This window comes from Elephas maximus, chromosome 9 (assembly GCF_024166365.1).
Source record: "Elephas maximus indicus isolate mEleMax1 chromosome 9, mEleMax1 primary haplotype, whole genome shotgun sequence".
In the NCBI taxonomy this organism is placed as follows: Eukaryota; Metazoa; Chordata; class Mammalia; order Proboscidea; family Elephantidae; genus Elephas; species Elephas maximus.
Window position 1 is genome coordinate 108,226,135 of NC_064827.1, and position 17,351 is coordinate 108,243,485.

At 42.5% G+C, this 17,351-nt stretch overlaps 1 protein-coding gene across 2 annotated transcripts in view; it reads left to right on the forward strand.

Moving 5' to 3' along the window:
• The first annotated feature begins 386 nt into the window (after positions 1-386).
• Positions 387-17,351, forward strand: part of HABP4 (hyaluronan binding protein 4) — a 46,469-nt gene continuing 29,504 nt past the window's right edge. The window contains exons 1-4 of one of the 2 annotated variants that reach the window (XM_049894903.1): positions 387-838; positions 5,675-5,840; positions 13,973-14,134; positions 14,334-14,402. In XM_049894903.1, the coding sequence (XP_049750860.1) occupies positions 490-838; positions 5,675-5,840; positions 13,973-14,134; positions 14,334-14,402 (746 nt within the window). In that variant the 5' untranslated portion in view covers positions 387-489. The remainder of the gene's footprint in view (positions 839-5,674; positions 5,841-13,972; positions 14,135-14,333; positions 14,403-17,351) is intronic. The other variant, XM_049894904.1, reaches the window with a different exon arrangement.

Below are 17,351 nucleotides of genomic sequence, written 5' to 3' on the forward strand. Positions count from 1 at the left end.
GCAGTTGAATGGCTAGATAAATTTATATAATCTTCGAAGAAGACAGACTGAGAACGAATATGGACCGAGTTTCAAAGAGAACAGACGTGACAGCTGGAACCAAACCGCCTCTCCAGGCGCCCTGGACCACAAGTCTCCCTTTCTCCCCCCATAGCCCCGCCCCCTGGACCCCGCCTTCCCTAGATGAGGCGGAGGGGCGGGGCATAGAGGTCGCATGACGAGACAGCAGCTTGTCAGTGATTGGGCTACCAGGCGCGCCGGCTAGGAAAGGGGGCGTGTCCGCGCGCGCTGATTGGCCCCCCGGCGGCGGCTGGGCGGGCTGCGGCGGCGGCGGCGGCGCGGGGGTGGGCGCCGGGCGGGGAGGGGACCGGGCAGGGCAGGGAGGGCGGCGGCGGCGGCGGCAGCTGGTGGGATGGGTCCTCGCCGCCGGCTTCGCTGAGACTCGCTCGCGTGGGCTGCCCGCGGCGGGCCCGCAGTGGCCGCGGCGGCATGAAGGGCGCCCTGGGGAGCCCCGTGGCCGCCGCCGGCGCAGCGATGCAGGAGAGTTTCGGCTGCGTCGTGGCCAACCGCTTCCACCAGCTGCTGGACGACGAGTCGGACCCGTTCGACATCCTGCGCGAGGCCGAGCGCCGGCGCCAGCAGCAGCTGCAGCGCAAGAGGCGCGACGAGGCGGCGGCAGCCGGGGTCGGCAACCGCGGCGGCAGGAGCCCCGCCGGGGCCTCGGGTCACAGAACCGGCGCGGGCAGCGGCCGGAGGGAGTCCCAGAAGGAGCGCAAGAGCCTCCCGGCCCCTGGCGCGCAGCAGCCGGACAGCCCCGGGGGTGGCCAGCAGCTGCCGGGTACGCACGTCCCACCGGCACCTGGGCGCCCCCGGGTGGGCGCGGCGGGCGGGAGAAGAAGGAGAATGGGGTCACTGAGGTCACCCTCTTCAACTTTCCTCGACCCCCACTGTGAGGCTGGGGTCCCAAAAACTATGTTCCAGAAAGGGAAGGGGACTCTGGGGAATGTTGGGGTGAGCTAAGGGTCTTTGTGGCAGTGGAAAGTAGGAAAGAGGACCAGAATGTGGGGCGGGAGGTTCCCACCGCTTCTGGCCTTTCCCAGCCCCTTCTGTGGGGGAGGGGGGAGATAGGGGGGTCTCGAAACCCCGGAAGTGAGCCCTTAGATCAAGTTGGATAAAGTTGAGGAATATTGCTGGGGCGTGTGAGGGCTGCTACCCCGGGGGTCTCACATCAGAGCCAGCAAGGAGCCCAGCCTCTGCAAGATTGTGCTTTGGAGGCAGAAAGAGAAGCGTAATGGGAAGGAGAGAGGGGAGTCCCTCTTAGATGAGGGTGGCGGGGAGAGAGCACCCAGCCCGCTGGAGGTGGTGGTGAGAGACTGGGATGTGTGGAAAATGGTAGGGAGGCCGGAGTGAGGGGCTGCCTGGCCTCGGTGATGGAGTGAAGGCCTGGTGACCGCGTGGGGCCCGGCTGTGACGTCAGGGCCGCGAACGAGCGAGCGTGCTGGTGAGGTGGCCGCGGGATCCCCGGCTCCTTGCAAGCTCTCTTCATTTAACGCATCCCCATACACAAGCTTCTAGTAGTCTGCAGGCATCGGTTTTTAGTGCATCTGGTACTGTTGTTGATGGGATGTGTAACTTGTAATTAACTCAAGGCTGCTTTAAGAAAATCCTTTTTAACCTTTTCAACGATATTCAAGGCTCCCTCCTCCCTGTTTAGCAAGAAGGGCCAGTGCAAACCTTGTGCACTACTGTGTGTGTACAGGGAGTGTACTTCTGAGGTCATTTCTCTCCCTGCAGCTGACAACAGTGGCATAATCAGCAAGATGCCACCTGTGTTTCCTCTGTTTTCCTGAAATAAGGCAATGGTCAGTTCCAAGGTTTGCAGAAAAATGCTGTTAAGATTGAGATGTGTAGTTTGACCTCTCCACCCATCACATGGCAGTGTATTCAACTGGGTTTATTGACTTGTTCCACTTGATAAAAACTAGCTACCCTGAAAGAGCACCTGCTGGTTCAAATATTGGGGCTTTGACTTGTGGACGTAGGTAATGATTTACCTTCTTTATCTGTGTCCAGTTCGTAGTCGTCATTTGAGAATCAGAAAATTAAGTCAATACAATAAAGGTGTTAGAAGTTAACAAAAATGCTGTTGGGTCACAAGGCCTCCTGATAGGCCAGGAAGTTCATGGGCTTATTTATAGACAGCAAGACTTGAGCTATAGTTTATGTTTTGTTTTATGTTCTCTGTTTTCTTTTACATTTACTTAGGGGTAAATATAGTAATAAATTAAACACTTAGGAAGGCTAATCTTTTCTGCTCCCTGTTTCTAACAGTGGTGTGGAACTGCATTTAGTGATATCTACTGATGTATTTTTTCTTAGGCCTCTTACAAATGAAACATCATCTTATAAAAAAAAGTAAACAGCTCAGAAATGTATAAAGTGAAAAGCCCCTATTTTCCCTCCTGTTAACAACTTGTATCTATAGTTGCACAGAACTTTTTTTCCTTAACTTATATAAACAGTTGCAAATGGCTACCTTCACTTGACATTGTAGCCTATTACAATCTGTAGTTGATTTTGTAGTTAGAATGAAAATCTTATCATTCTAGTTCTTTTTCAGTGTATATTATTGGAGGAGCAAACAGCTAATTAATTCCTGTGTATGTAGTTACTGGACTAAATTTGTCTGTAATGGTGTTAGCTACTCTCTCAAAGCTTTGTAGCCCTAACTGACATAAAGTACTATATTTTTCTAATTCAGAATTTTTAATTTAGTTAGAATATTATAGGTGAATGCTTAGTGTGGACAAAAATCAAAGTTTAAACGTGTTCAGCCATGTTTAGGAACATTTATTAATCCCCAAAGGATGTAGAAATCGTAAGATTCTCCCATGGAAACTTAGGTTTTTAATATCCTTGACTAGCCATCTAGCAATGCACCCAGGCCCTGTGTTCTGAACCTTGCTAAATTGATTCATTCTTCAAGTCTCCAGAGGCTGCGTCAGCTCTGCTTTCCTAGCCTTTCAGAACTGTGGTCTTTGAGCCAAATCTCAGTTTTTATTTTGCAGGAACCTCACTGTAAATTTCATTGTTTTTGGTCCCTTCACATGGGCTTGGGCTGAGGTCTGAGATGGCACTGGTCGTGCCAACTGCTTACTGGGAAGGGCCAGTGATGTGCAGTGTTTGCGGTATCCACTTGGAGCCGCTGATCCAGCAAAAGAAAACAAGCCAGCTTCAGCCGCAGTCTTGAGCTCTTAATACTAAATTGTGAGGGGGAAGAAAAGTGGACCCCTGTTTTCCTTTGTTTCTTGTATTTTGGAGAGAGAATGAAATGTTTTCAGGGAGTTGGCAATATAATGATCCTAATAAGTAAAAAAAAAAAAAAAAAAAAGTGTCCAGTCTTATTTAAGTTTTCAATTAATACCCAAATTTTGGAACAGGCTTTGGTATAAAAGCACGCAGTAAATGTCGTATTTCAAGTCGTGAGGAGTGAATGCCAAATTGATGCAGTTAAAAAAAACTTGGAGGAAGCAGAAAGAAGGTGGGTGGGGTAAGCTCCCAAGTCATTCTGTAGTTGAGTGGGGAGGTTAGGATTGTTTTAAAACTATAGGTTATAAAGGAAATTTGAAGGTGTATTGGAAGAACTTTTTTTTATGTTAGGGGAAGGTATTAAAAATTATTGTTACAGTTAGCATGTTTGCTGATGATTGTTATGTAATGTCTAGTATAATTTTCAACTCATTAGCTAATTTCTTTTCATAACTATACACGTTTCATAATGGCTTCGTCTAATATTTCAAACACCTCTTCCAATTTTGATCTCTGTTAGTAAAGTGTGTGGTGACAGATCTGGCATTGCGTACTCTCTTAGACAGGATTTTCGGTCTCTGTCTTGATACTTCTGCACTAAAATCGTAGTGCTCCATTTATGATAACATCTTTCCCACAAGCTAAATATGTCACAAGCTCAAATTGTGACCTCACTATAGAAGACAAATCCGATTTCAACATTGCTAGCTTATGAGACACTAAGATCATAGGAGACTGAACTTAGGTCTGTTATACAACTGATTTCAAGATACTAATTAATATTTTGTTAATATTTCACATCTGAAAAAAAACTGCTGAGTCACAGATCACATGATTTTATTTCAGCAGTGTCACTTACATGATTTCTGCTTAAAAAAGAGCCCAATAAGGTATTGGGACTATGTTAATGTTTACCTGGGCTCGGTTTATATAGTTTTGGTAGAAAATATTAAGTGGGGGTGTAGAAAAATATGTATAAACATATATTCCTTAAGGGCCATGTGGGTATCTGTCTCAGTGGGAGAGGAATCCAGTAGTTTAAAAATGCACCCCTTGATTTGGGTACATTCAATATTTTTATGGCCATGCAACCCATGGGAAGAGTAATTTATACCCCTCCCTAAAAACAGAAACCTGAAGTCACTAAGATCTAAATGGCACGTAATGTTTGAGATGGAGAGCTTTTAAACTGTGTCCAGAAAAAGATAAAAGGACAATTTTGGAAGATGGTATAAGAGGAGAAAAAGTTCCCCATATAAAGCCTTTGCTTGAAAGTTGTCAAGCATGACAACTAGAGGGGAGCACAGTAAGGTGAGGGGGACAGGAGAAGGCTAGTGCCCCCATACCTGCCCTGTCCCAGTTGAGGCCGGCCCTCATTGCCCTCTTTGAGGACTTGCTGGCTCTTGTGTGAGCTAGCATGTATCAATTTGGGCTGATGTTTGGGAATATGATTGCAAATGTATAAATCTCAAAGAGCAGGAAAATCTGTTTTTAGAAGAAAACAATGTGATAAAAACTGGGTTAAAAACAAACAAACTTAGAAGCTGACTATGGAAGCTGCAATTGGAGTCCTAACAGTACAAGCAATCCCCAGATTACTGAGTTCCATTCCTAAGGCTGTCTTTGAGTTTGTGCCTAAATTGGAGCAGGTAGGTGCGGTTCGTATCTAACATCAGTTAAGTGTTTGTCTTAGGATACAGTGTAGCTTTCTATGCATAAAGACATCAAAGACACAGTTCCAGATGCACCAAAACGTCTTTAACGTAATAATACAGTAATAATAATGTTTTGATGCGAGTCACAAAGTAGCACCTGTTTGTTATTACAAACCATTGTATGTGCCTCGAGTTTTTAATAGACTTTTCAGGGGTCCGTTTAGTAACTACGGGTTGTACGATTTTGTACGGAAATCAGACTTTCGTAACCGGGGCCTGCTTGTACAATCTGAAATGCATACTATTGATCCTTTACTTTACCAGATGTAGCGTAGCTACCGGATTTTGGTAAAACTCTTTTGGAAAATGTAGTTAATTCAGCAAAATATACTGTACCCATAGCTGTCACAGGATTGCTGTGAGATGCCTGCAATTATAGTTAGCTTATGCAGTTTATCTTATCATACTTTGTAGGATATAAAGGAAAGTGTGTGATTCAGTGGTAACTGTTAAAGGTTTTATTACATAGTAGTTGACCCTAGTCAGATTATTGGCAGCTTTCTTTTTTCTCCTCACACTTTTCCAAGTTACACGGGTTTTTCTATGGCATTGTCTTCTGGAAAAAGTGAAATTTGAAAATACCTGCAAAGGTTAACAGTGTGCTGTCCTGCAGACCTGCATTCCAGCTCTCTCCATTGAATTCCTGCCAGCAGGTCAGAAGCGACCTCCTCGAAGAGGAGAGCAGCAAGGATGGAATGACAGTCGGGGGACAGAGGCGGCGCTGGAGAGAGCAGAGCGGAGATCCTACAGGGAATACCGACCCTATGAGACCGAGAGGCAGGCAGAGTTCACAGCTGAGAAGTTTACAGATGAAAAGTATGTACCGCAGACCTGGGTCGGGGGGCTCCGGGGCACCAGAGGGACTTGGAGAACCACTAGCCTTTGCGACCTGCTCCTCATGCCAGTCCTAGGAATATTTTGCCAACTTAAGTGTCAAATCATATTTTCTTAGATGACACAAAAAAGACCTTCCATTTATCTCATAGATGACCTTAGGTCTCGGTTCAGAAAGTGATTTTTTGATGAAAAATGAATTGTGTATTGGTTACTATGAAAAGCACTCTTGTAAAAAAAATTCTACAGGAGTGTGGCAGACTTTCATTTGGTTAAATTTTTGTTTGAAGTTCTAACTCTAGGTTAGGGATATAATTATGGTTTTGACTTGGTGTTACTAATTTAGACTAGTAATAGATTTAAACTGAAATTCCTCCTTGCCCTGTGGTCAGCTCAATTGGCTGTCATGATGAAATGTGAAGAAAAACTAGTATAATGCATAACACCATTTTTTGGCTCATGTACCTCTAGAAAGTACTGTGACGTGGAAGGGGGTCTTGGGCTGGTACAGTCTTAACACCCCTCCTGAGTGATACAGCAGCGTGCAGGCTGGCTGTACCCCACATGCACACAGGTAGCGGTTACTTGTCTTATGGTTGGCACTAATAAGAAGGGGGCTTGCCACCTGCAGTTTCTGTTGAACTATTAAACCTATATAACCCACAGTTTAGATGAAACAAACTAGTGAATCACGTTTCAAGGTAAATAACATAAAAAGGAAAGGATCCCTGGTGGTACGGTGGTTAAACACTCAGCTGCTAATTGAAAGGTTGGCGGTTCAAACCCACTGGTTGCTCCATAGGAGAAAGATGTGGCAGTCTGCTTTTGTAAAGATTTATAGCCTTGGAAACCCTATGGGGCAGTTTACCCTGTCTTACAGGATCCCTATGAGGCAGAATTGACTCGATGGGTTAAAATAAAAAGGTTTAAGGAAGGCTGGAATGGTGTACAGTTTCACATCAAGTGAGCCACTATTCACCAAGCCTTCCAACCCCTGACCATTTAGGATCCTTGCTACAGGTTTTAACCAAGAATGTAGCTTTGTAAAATTTTTCTCCATTAAAGAAAATAAAAGCCCACCAGAGAACAGGTCAGTCTGAGAGGGCCAAACAGGTGGTAACTTCTGCAGATCTGTTTACCTAGAAGTTACATATTCAGAACATGGAGATGTGGTACCCACCATCACGTTGAAGGAGAGGCTTATGGAAAAGTTTAACTCTGCTTTTTGGTGACTAGTTGAAGTTTGCTTCTTAATGGTCGCAGTCTACTTGCCCACTAAAAGCTTCCTGGATCAGAGATAATTTGGGGAAGCATTTGGCTGCTTTTTTTTTTTTTTTTTTCCTTACTTCAGGGATTTATTCTGTAGAAATAAGGAAATAATAGTTCAAATGCACAAACCCAGCCACTTTTCTTTAGTAGTAGCAAAGAATGTAGTCTTTAAAAAGGTAAGACAGATCTGTGTTGGTGTGGAAATATGCCTACAGCATCTAGGGATAGGGTGGGATATGGCATTATAGAGGGATTTTTTTTTCTTTTAAAATAATTTCAGGTATACAGAAAAGTTACAAGAATTATATAAAGAATTCCCATATACCCTTCACCCAGATTCTCCAAATGTTAACATTTTATCACATTCACTTTATTCTTCTGTCTCTATGTATGTATGTATGTTACATATATATAAAACATACATGCACACACTTTTTTTCTGTGTCATTTGAGAGTAAGGTGCAGAAATGTTCCTTTAGTCCTAAATACGTGTATTTAATTAAAAAACAATATATTCTTTTATAGTACAGTGACCAAATCATGAACATTATTACAATACTATTATATAATTCTCTAAATCACATATCTATAGACTTTATTCAGATTCCACCAATTGTCCCCATAATATCCTTTTAGCAAAAGAAAAACAGTCTTCTGGCTCAGGATCCAGTCTAGGAACATGCATTGTCTTTAGTCTCCTTTAACATGGAAAGCTCTTTGTCTTCCTCTAGCTTTTATGACTTTGACATTTGAGGAGTATAGCCAGCTGTTTAGTAGACTGTCACTGAATTTGAGTTTGTTGTGATGTTTCCTCATGACTGGAGCGAGGTCATGCATTTTGGGCGAGAGCACCACCTAAGTGATGCTGTCCTCAGGGCATCACAGTGGGAGTATCTAAGGACCTTTGACTTGCAAGGAAATTTGATTTGTATTTAATAAGTCATTTACTATCAGAAGGGAGCCCTGGTGGGATAGTGGTTAAGGAGTTTGGCTGCTAACCAAAAGGTCGGCAGTTGGAATCTACCAGCCGCTCCTTGGAAACCCTGTGGGGCAGTTCTACTCTGTCCTGTAGGGTTGCTATGAGTCAGAATCTCCTCGATGGCTATGGATTTGGTAGTATCAGAAAAAATATTTTTCTTAAAAATTCCTCTTCTGAGTATAAAGGTTCATATTATCTTTAATAAAGACGATGTATTTTAGACAGGAAAATGTAGAAAATTATCAATCTAATCTCACCATCTGAGGTGATTACTCTTAACACTTTGGCCTATTTTTTCCTTTTCTTTTTTTATGCATAGATGTACTTAAGACGTTATGGTCCTAATACATATATGCTGAGTCATAATATTATGCTGGGTCATAATATGTATATGCTGAGTGCTTTATATTCTTTCTTTTCCACTTGAAAAGTCATAAGCAATTTCTGTGTTAGTAACAATGTTTGGTAAGTGTTTTTAATGGCTCTGTTACGGTCTGTTGCTTGAGTGTATGACATCCTAGTCATTCTCTTAGTGTTGGAACTTTGCTCAGCTTCCAGGGTTTTTGCTTATGAATAGTACCTAGTGAGCAGTCTTTTATGTATGTGTGTAGTTTGCTAGATGGAGGTGAAAATCCAGTTAGAGCCACATAGCGGTGATTCTCAGCTGGGTGGTTCTGTGTCCAAATCTGGGGCCTGGCATGTGCTTCAGGGCAAGGTGGGATAGCAGCATGCAGTGTGAAAATGAATGGCATTGGTGGGGAAGGGAGGTATTGGTACCTAGTGACACATCACTCTTCTAGATCCGTTTGCTCTATCACTAACAATTTGTGAGTGCATTTCTCCCAGCTCTTTCTCCAAAGTTGAATATAATAAAGTTTAATCTTTGCTCATTTGACAAGTGAAAAATGGCATCACTTGACCTTTCTTTGTTACCTATACATGCTTATTGGATGTAATTATAGAATCTTGATAATCTTGAAAGATTATCCAGCTTAACCCCCTTGATTTATGGATGAGGAAACAAAGACCCAGCATTTTAGCAGTGACTCTGGTCACAGCCAGGTGACGTGGATTTTTATCCCAGTAAGGCAGAACAGATTTTTATTCTCCTCATTTGCCCATTCATTCACGAGACGTCAGCGAGCATGTAGCTGTGCCTGAACTAGACAGTGCCAGTCCGCCGGCCAGAGGAGGGACTGAGCCATTTCCCACAGCCTAGCTGGGGAGATGAGCACCTGACAGACAACTATAGTCTCACTGGAGGCTGGTGCAGTGAGACTCACCTGGAGGAGGGAGGACACCTGTTGGGTTGCCACTTTTTCCCTGTCGTAGAATCTGAAATAGGAGCGTGCATGTTCTGAACATAGATGATAAAACAAACTTTAATACTGTGTTGCTAGATAGGAGTCCCTGGGTAACACAAACAGTTAAGTGCTCGGCTAATAAACCCAACGGTTGGGGGTTTGAGTCCACCCAGAGACTCCTCGGAAGAAAGGCCTGGTGATCTACTTCTGAAAAGTAAGCCATTGAAACCCCTATTGAGTGCAGTTCTGGGGTCACCATGAATCGGATTGACTCGACAGCAACTTTTTTTTTTTTTGACTAGATATATTCAGAGCATCTGTGTCAACCAGGCAACTTAAATTGTGGTTAACTTTTAAAGTGCTGTTATTTGTAACCCTTATGTTGATTCTAATTTGGTAGAGGGAAGAGTCACAACGTGGTCTCATTCCTGGCAGTGTAAAACAGATGGTTCTGATCATGAGTTAATTTCTTCCAGATCTCATTGAACACCAACTCTGTGTCAGGCACTAGAGGTGTAAAAAGCGAAAAACAGCTTTGTCTAGTTCCCTGAGGAATATGTAGCTGGAGGGGAGACAGAGAGGCCAACATGTTGGCCACCATCTGCTCCACGGTCTGCAAACCAGGCAGGTGTGTGAGCTTCTGAGAGGGAGTGGCCAACTAAATGTGAGCCAGCCTCAGACAGGAGGCAGTGTTAAGGCAGAGGGGTAGGTTATCTTGGCTGAAGGGATTCTTTGAGTTTATTTATTTATTTTTACTAACTCTTTCTATTATAAAGATTCTAAGCAGAGTGAATGTAACTACTTGAGCTAGCAGCGAGAGACAAACAGCCAGTTATATAGCCCTTAAAACCATTTGGATTCGCCGTGGCCAAGTGGGTTGCCATCGCTGTTCTCATACAGCTGCGTCTCATAAGTGCAGCTACGTCACAGTCTCGGGGTGGGGGGGGTCCCCAGCCTCCAGGATTTCCCCCTCCTCTATGATCTCTATGAGGCCCCTTCCTACTACTATAACCCAGGACAGGCAGGGGCTTGGGGCAGTGTGTTCCCGGGAGCCTCCTGGAGTTCAGAGTGAGTTTTCCCGTAGAAGCAGCGCCATAGGTGGTGCTGGGATTAGCTATCAGTGTGTCAGACCCAGAGACCAGCTATGCCATGCGTTTCATGTAATCTGAGGATACAGCTGCTGTTTTATTGCTGTATGGATTTTCTTTAGAGCTCCGAATAATGAATTTAGGTGAACTTTTAGAATACTTAAAGCCTGCCCTCGTTGGGATACATTTTGACTCTTCCTTTCTGCAGTTTACTGCTAGTCATTTAAGGTCAATTCCAATTCTGGAAGAAGCACTTACTCAGATGTTTAAACATTTATAGCAGTTTTAACATAATTGAATAGGTTTTCCATTCAGTGGAAAAATTAGGAACTAGAGATGTAAAGATGATTAAAGATTTTGAGTAAGCATTTGTCCATACTTTTCATGAGATAAATGAGTAAGCAATGCCTGTATATCTTCAGTACGAGACTGTAAGCCTGCTGAGGGCTGCTCTATCCCTAGGATCTTACAGGACACCAGGCAAGTAAGGGGTCACTGTAAATATTTATTAGATTAAATCAAAGCAAGGCACAAAATACGTGATTTGATTATATTTATATACAAGTGGGATTCTGTGCTAGTGCAGACAGTTTACACACGTGGCTGGTAACCGAATGGTTGGCACTTCAAAAGAAAGGCCTGACAATCTGCTTTGGAAAAATCAGCCACGGAAACCCTATGGAGCACAGTTCTACTCTGACACACATGGGGGTGCCATGAGTTGGAGCTGACTCAGTGGCAGCTGGTTGGTTATGTACAAATGCTACCACTACGCCAGTAGGGTTTCCACAAATGCTTTACCCAGGAAAAACTCCAAGAAGGAAGTACACTTGTGTACTGACAGTTGTGATTGGGTGGATTGGACACTGAGTAATTTAACTCTTCGCTCGTTCAAGAGCTGGGACTTTGGAGGTTGCATACTGGCTCTGCTACTAAATGATTTGTGCAAATTATGTAACCTCTCTGAGCTCAGTTTCTTTACCCATAAAACAGATACTCATGTGTCTTTACTAGGATTGTTGTGAGAGAATGGATCACGAATATGTAGAGCAGGATGCTTGCTTGGCTCAAGTACTGTTTTTCTTCCTTTTAGTTGTGGGTTCATCACAGATAAAGCTTCCTAAATCGAGCACAGAATTCCTCAGTCCTCCCCAGCCCTTAAAAAAAGAAGATACATTTTATAATAAGAGTGTTTTAGAGAAGCAACTGAGAATGTATTTAATTGAGTAGAAAGAAGGAACGTGTGGAGTAAATAAAAAATGGGTAAGAGAGTTAGTACCAGAACAGGGATGGTAATAGCTGTTTTTTTTCAATCACTATTGTACTTTTTAGTGAATTTGGTATTTTGTCAGTATTTGATCTGGACTTCATGTGAATTTAGGCTCTGTTTTAACTGCTGGCATCATTTGTCATGGAGGTTTTTGCCCTTCATTTCCTCTGACTTTTTAGGTAGACCTTGTTCCTTTTATGGCCCTGTCCAAGTTCTTGTTAAGAATTCACAGTTACTTTTCTTTTGTCATTTTAGAACTCTGCTTTAGATATTTAGTGTAATTTAGAATCAGTTCTTATAAAAATCTCTATTTAAAAACTTGGTTTTGACGCAGGGAGGTAAGGGACAGAAAAGGCAACTGAGTATTTAGGATTATGTTTCTTACAAGGCACTGGCATGAAGTTAATGGTCAATACTTCTGTATTTTTTCATCTTTTTAAAGAAGGAGAATTGTGAGTTTTATCCCTTTTTACCCACTATCATACACTGTAGTAGACTTTAATGTAATATTTTTGGCCATAAAAGTAAGATGGGATATACCTCTAGCTCTGATTTTTAAGCCATTAATGTCACTAGATTTCCTGGTGCCAGGATCTCTATTAAATAATTTGTTATTGCTTTAAATGTCTTTAAAAGGCCTGACAAATTTATCTTATTAAACTAGGGTTATAATGATGAAAAAGACAGGGCCCTTCCCACAGGAGCTTAGAGTCTGATGGGGATGAGGAATGACCACACAAAGAGGTTCAGTGACAGAAACAAGGCAGTGGGTGTACAGAGAGGTGAGTGGGCACGTGCCCTGACCTAGTGGTTAGATTGGCAGGGGAAGGAGAGAGAGGAGGGAGATGAGGCTCAAGGTCTTGGCTTTGGTGATGTGTTGTGCTGTGTGCCGTTCTCTGAATAGGGACCATCGGGGGAGGAATGGGGTCGGTGATGGTCATGTACTTGTAAGGCCTGGGTGTCCAGGTGGAGATGTCCAGGTAGTCACTGGCTTTGTAGCCTGGAATCAGAGAGATCTAGGTGAGAGACACAGGAACAAGCATCATTAGCACAGAAATGAGGAGGATGTGTACAGTGGAACGAGAAGTTGGGAGTGCTGACAGGTTTAAGGACAAACAGGCACCAGAAAGAATGAAGGAGGCAGCTCTGTGTCTAGAGCGCCAGGACACATCGTTATATGAAAAAGACAAGACACCCTGGGCAAAGAATAGCGATAGGTGGCACAACATGAAAAATGTCGTCAGTGTCTTTGAATTGTAAATGTGGAAGTAGTTGTGAATGTTTTGGTGTGTATATTTTCACCACAATGCAAAGGAAAAAAAGGCAAGGGACATAATTTTTCCCTTTAGAGAATCTGTAAATGACTGCCTCTGAGAAGGGGAATTGGGTAGCTGAATTTTGTGCCATGTTTAGGTATTCTCTATTCCAAGAAAACTTTTTTAAGGACAGCAGTGAAAGAGAAGTAGAAAGGTCAGAGGAAAACTAGCAGTCAGCAGCGTCAGATGCTGCAGAGAGCTCAAATGACATAAAGACAAGAGGTGCTTTTTTAATACAAAAAGGTTGTCATCTGTCCCTGAAAGTTCATGGGGAGTAATTGGGGTAGAAGTCAGACCCAACAGATTGATCTTCAGTCCCAAATGTCATCACTGGGTGTGTGTCTGTGGGTATGTGTGAGAGAGAGATTGGGAGATAGGATGATTTGAAATTTAACCATGTTTCTTAATATATAAAACACTCCAAATTTAACTTAAAGATTGTAATATTTGAACTGGAATGAACCTTAGAATTTCTTTATCTAACCTCCTCATTTCGTAAATGAGGGAAAAAGAGCTAGAGAGAAAGGGATGCCCCACTGGGCTTAGTAACAAGGCCCAGCCAGAACCTGCTTCTCCTGTGCCAACTCTACCTCCTAGCAGCTGTGTGACCTTGAGCAAGTGTCCTCATCTGTAAAATGGGAGCAATAGTTTTATATTATACAACTATTATGATTTTTTGCTAAAGTGATGATTGATGATTATTGATGTTTATGAAGTGCTCAGGACAATGCCGAGTACAGTATGTGCTCAGTAGAGATTAGCTGTTAATTTCTTATTCAAGCTACCAGTATGCTATTACCATAATGTCCTGCGAGAATTTCTTTCTCAAAAAAAGCCTTAGATCTTTACTCCAATTCACTGCTTTTTATTCTGCCTCTCTCTCCTTAGACCAGTTGACAGGTTTGATCGAGACCGACCCCTGAGAGGACGAGGTGGCCCAAGAGGGGGGATGCGAAGCAGAGGGAGAGGTGGTCCCATGTACAGAGCTTTCGATGGTTTTGACCAGAGAGGGAGACGTGAATTTGACAGATATGGTGGGAATGATAAAATGTGAGTCTCTTTGCGATGCCATTTTCATTTAAAGATTTTAGTAATACATGGTGTGAATCTATAACATGCTTTGACGTGTACTTGACTTTATATTACTGCTGTTATTGCTGTGGGACTCTGATCCTGGGACAACTTTGTCTGATTTGAAGGCTGGTGGGAGACCCATTTCCAGTTTAAAGGATACTCTTTCTTTCTCTAGAGCTGTCAGAACTGAAGACAACATGGGTGGCTCTGGAGTTCGCAGCTGGACATCCGGTAAAGATACCAGGTATGGTGCAAAGATGAGCCCTCTGTGAGCCTGCAACCAAGGGGACACCCTGGATCTTTTTTGCTTGTCTTTAAAATGATGACCTTGGTGTTGTGCTTAAGGAGATGGCTTTGTTTAGTGAGGTAACTTTTTCAAACAGTTTTGTGTTGCAATTAGATTTTAAATTGCTTTTAAAATTCTGATTTTGTCTTATTTTAACCAAACAAATCTGTGACAGGTGACCACGTATCTGCTGGTGTCCCATGTACATGGTGCTGCCCGGGAATGCCTTTGAAATTCCTGGTGTTCTACTTGGTGGATATGTACTTTATGTTTCTGTAACCTATAGTTCTTGTCAGCCCTTGACATTGCGTCTTCATTTTATAAATTCATTTGCAGGTTGAAGCTTAGGGTCAGGTTTTACCTGTGCTTCCAATTTGACATTCTTCTTGAGGCTTCTGGGTACCTAAGATCTGGTCAGTTTTGTGAGTTCTGGTAGGTCTTCTTTGTACCCTGTCATTTTACAGCTGTGGGAACGATGTCTTTTTGGCACCTGCAGAGGCGTAGGTAGGAAGCGCTGCAGGGGCCCTGCTGGGGGAATGATGGCTGCCCAGAGTGTGAGGGCTTACAGGACCCATTTCTACTTTTCCTCTTTTGAACAATGTAAGTTTGTTTGTTCTTAAATTGTGCTGAGTACATATATATGTGTCTATATATATATATGTATATATATATACATAAAACAAAAAAAATTGCCATTTCAACATTTCGCGTGTGCAACTCAGTGACATTAATTACTTTCATCTTGTGCAACCATCACCACTATCCATTTCCATATTTCTCTGCCACCCTTAACAGAAGCTCGGTGCCCCCTGGGCAATAGGTCCTTCTTTCTCCTTCCCGCCCATCCCTGGTAATCACTAGTGATCTTTGGTCTCTGTACATTTGCCTCTTCTAGATATTTCGTGTACATGGGATCATACAATACTTGTCCTTTTGTGACTGACAGACTCAGTTAGCATAATGTTTCCAAGGTTCATCCATGTCATAGCATGTACCAGGACTTCATTTCTCTTTGTGGCTGAGTAATAGTGATAAAAATGGACCACATTTTGTTTATCCAGTCATCTATTAGTGGACATTTAAGTTGTTTCCATCTTCTGGCTGTGGTGAAAGGAATGTAAGCTTTTTACATAAAACATTTTTCTTAAATTGTTTTCCTGAAAAATGAATCTACAAAATAATGTCAAATGTAATATCAGATTTACTACCTTCGCACACCTGTCTGGTCCTTGAAAGGAAGAGAAACTTGGGTATTTCTTTGTCTGGAGTTCCACAAGACGATATTACAAATCTTGAGTTATTTTACTTTGTTAATATAAAATAAGTAGTGCCAGCACCTTCTAGATCATGTAATTTACTACCTTACCTAATACTACCGCCTCATTTCAGTTTGCATTTATATCTGAGATCATTTTGTCTCCATGTGGTTCCTTAGTCTAAGGGGCTAGTGTTGAACTTGGAAGGTGTTCCTGGTGGGGTGTCATGTCCCAATATGAAAATGACTCTCACCCCATTGCACACATTTTAAGCTGTTTTGTGAGTTATAAAGTCAAAACTCTTGGTGCTAACAATTTGTATTTGAAATATTTTTTTAGAATAAGATTTCCATTTTTTTTTTTTTAACGAGTGGAGATTAGGATTTATCGTCACGAAAATAATGTAGTGCCGCTTTGGACTCACGGGAAAAAACCCAGGTGAACCTAACACATTAAGTGACGTGTTCATGCCTAGTGAGGGCCAAATGCTGTCACAGGGCATTTATCTGTGTGAGTGAGAGTTTTGCTGTAGGGTTTTGCTTGTATTCCTTCTTGAACACATTGGCAGTGATAACTGGATATATGGACAAGATGCTTTCACAGTGGTGTGACTGAGCCATTTCCAATATTACCGTTTTTTTTCCAACAGTTTGACAGCGAATGTCTGTACTGAAAATGAAATTTTTTCCATCTGTGGTAATTAATAAAGTATAACATCAGATTATTTTCCTGTCACCAATTGGAATAGACAATCATGGATAACCTTTTCAATAATGCTGCCTTTCAGTTTTTACTGTGAAGAGCAAGACAGTTTTACGCCGTTAATTAGGCAACATTCGATTAAAACCTGTTTGCTGTCAGAGATTTGGTTAAGTGTGAAGTCTGATTAAATCAGAAGCAGGAAGCAAAGGCTTGGCGTGTTTAATGTCGTTTTGTGGAACACACTTGTGCAGACAGGCATTCTTTGCCTTAGCATATTAGAAGTCAAAATATAGGCAAGGGCCTGGGGGCATCTTTTCATAACTCCAACATTGAGATTTACTGTCTACAAAATAACACCATCTGCCAAAGTATATCAATGTTGCTAATTTTGAAACTTAATTGTTCTGTAAGAGGCATAAACACATTGTTGCTGTGGTTAGGTGCCCGGTCCTGTGCCATTCTCACAATCATTTTTATGTTTGAGCCCATTGTTGCAGCCACTGGATCACATTAGCTTTATGTTTATTGATAAAATAATTTAGGGCAGTAGAGGGAAGAGATCTGTGATTTTTTTTCTTTCCAAATGGATCATCAGATGTGAGAAATGCTGGTTTTACAGGCTTTTTGTTTTGTATTACTTCTCCTTTTCTTTCCCTGGATATCCATAACCCTTTTGTGATTAATTGCCGAAGGCTATGAACTGTCTGTAAACCTACATTATTTTACCCCCTTGGTTTATTAACGCAGCCAGGGAGTAAAGGGAAAGTTGGAATAATTCAGAACTGCTGCTAGATTTGGGGGGGTACTGAGTGCTAAAAAAAAATCCAGGGCCCCCACTGAGGTCAGGCTGATGTGTGGATGCCGGCCCGTTTGTGACGGGAGTGACCACTGGGTAGACAGCAGGGGCGCTCCTCTGAGCACTGAGTGCATTTCATGGTTTTTTTTTTTT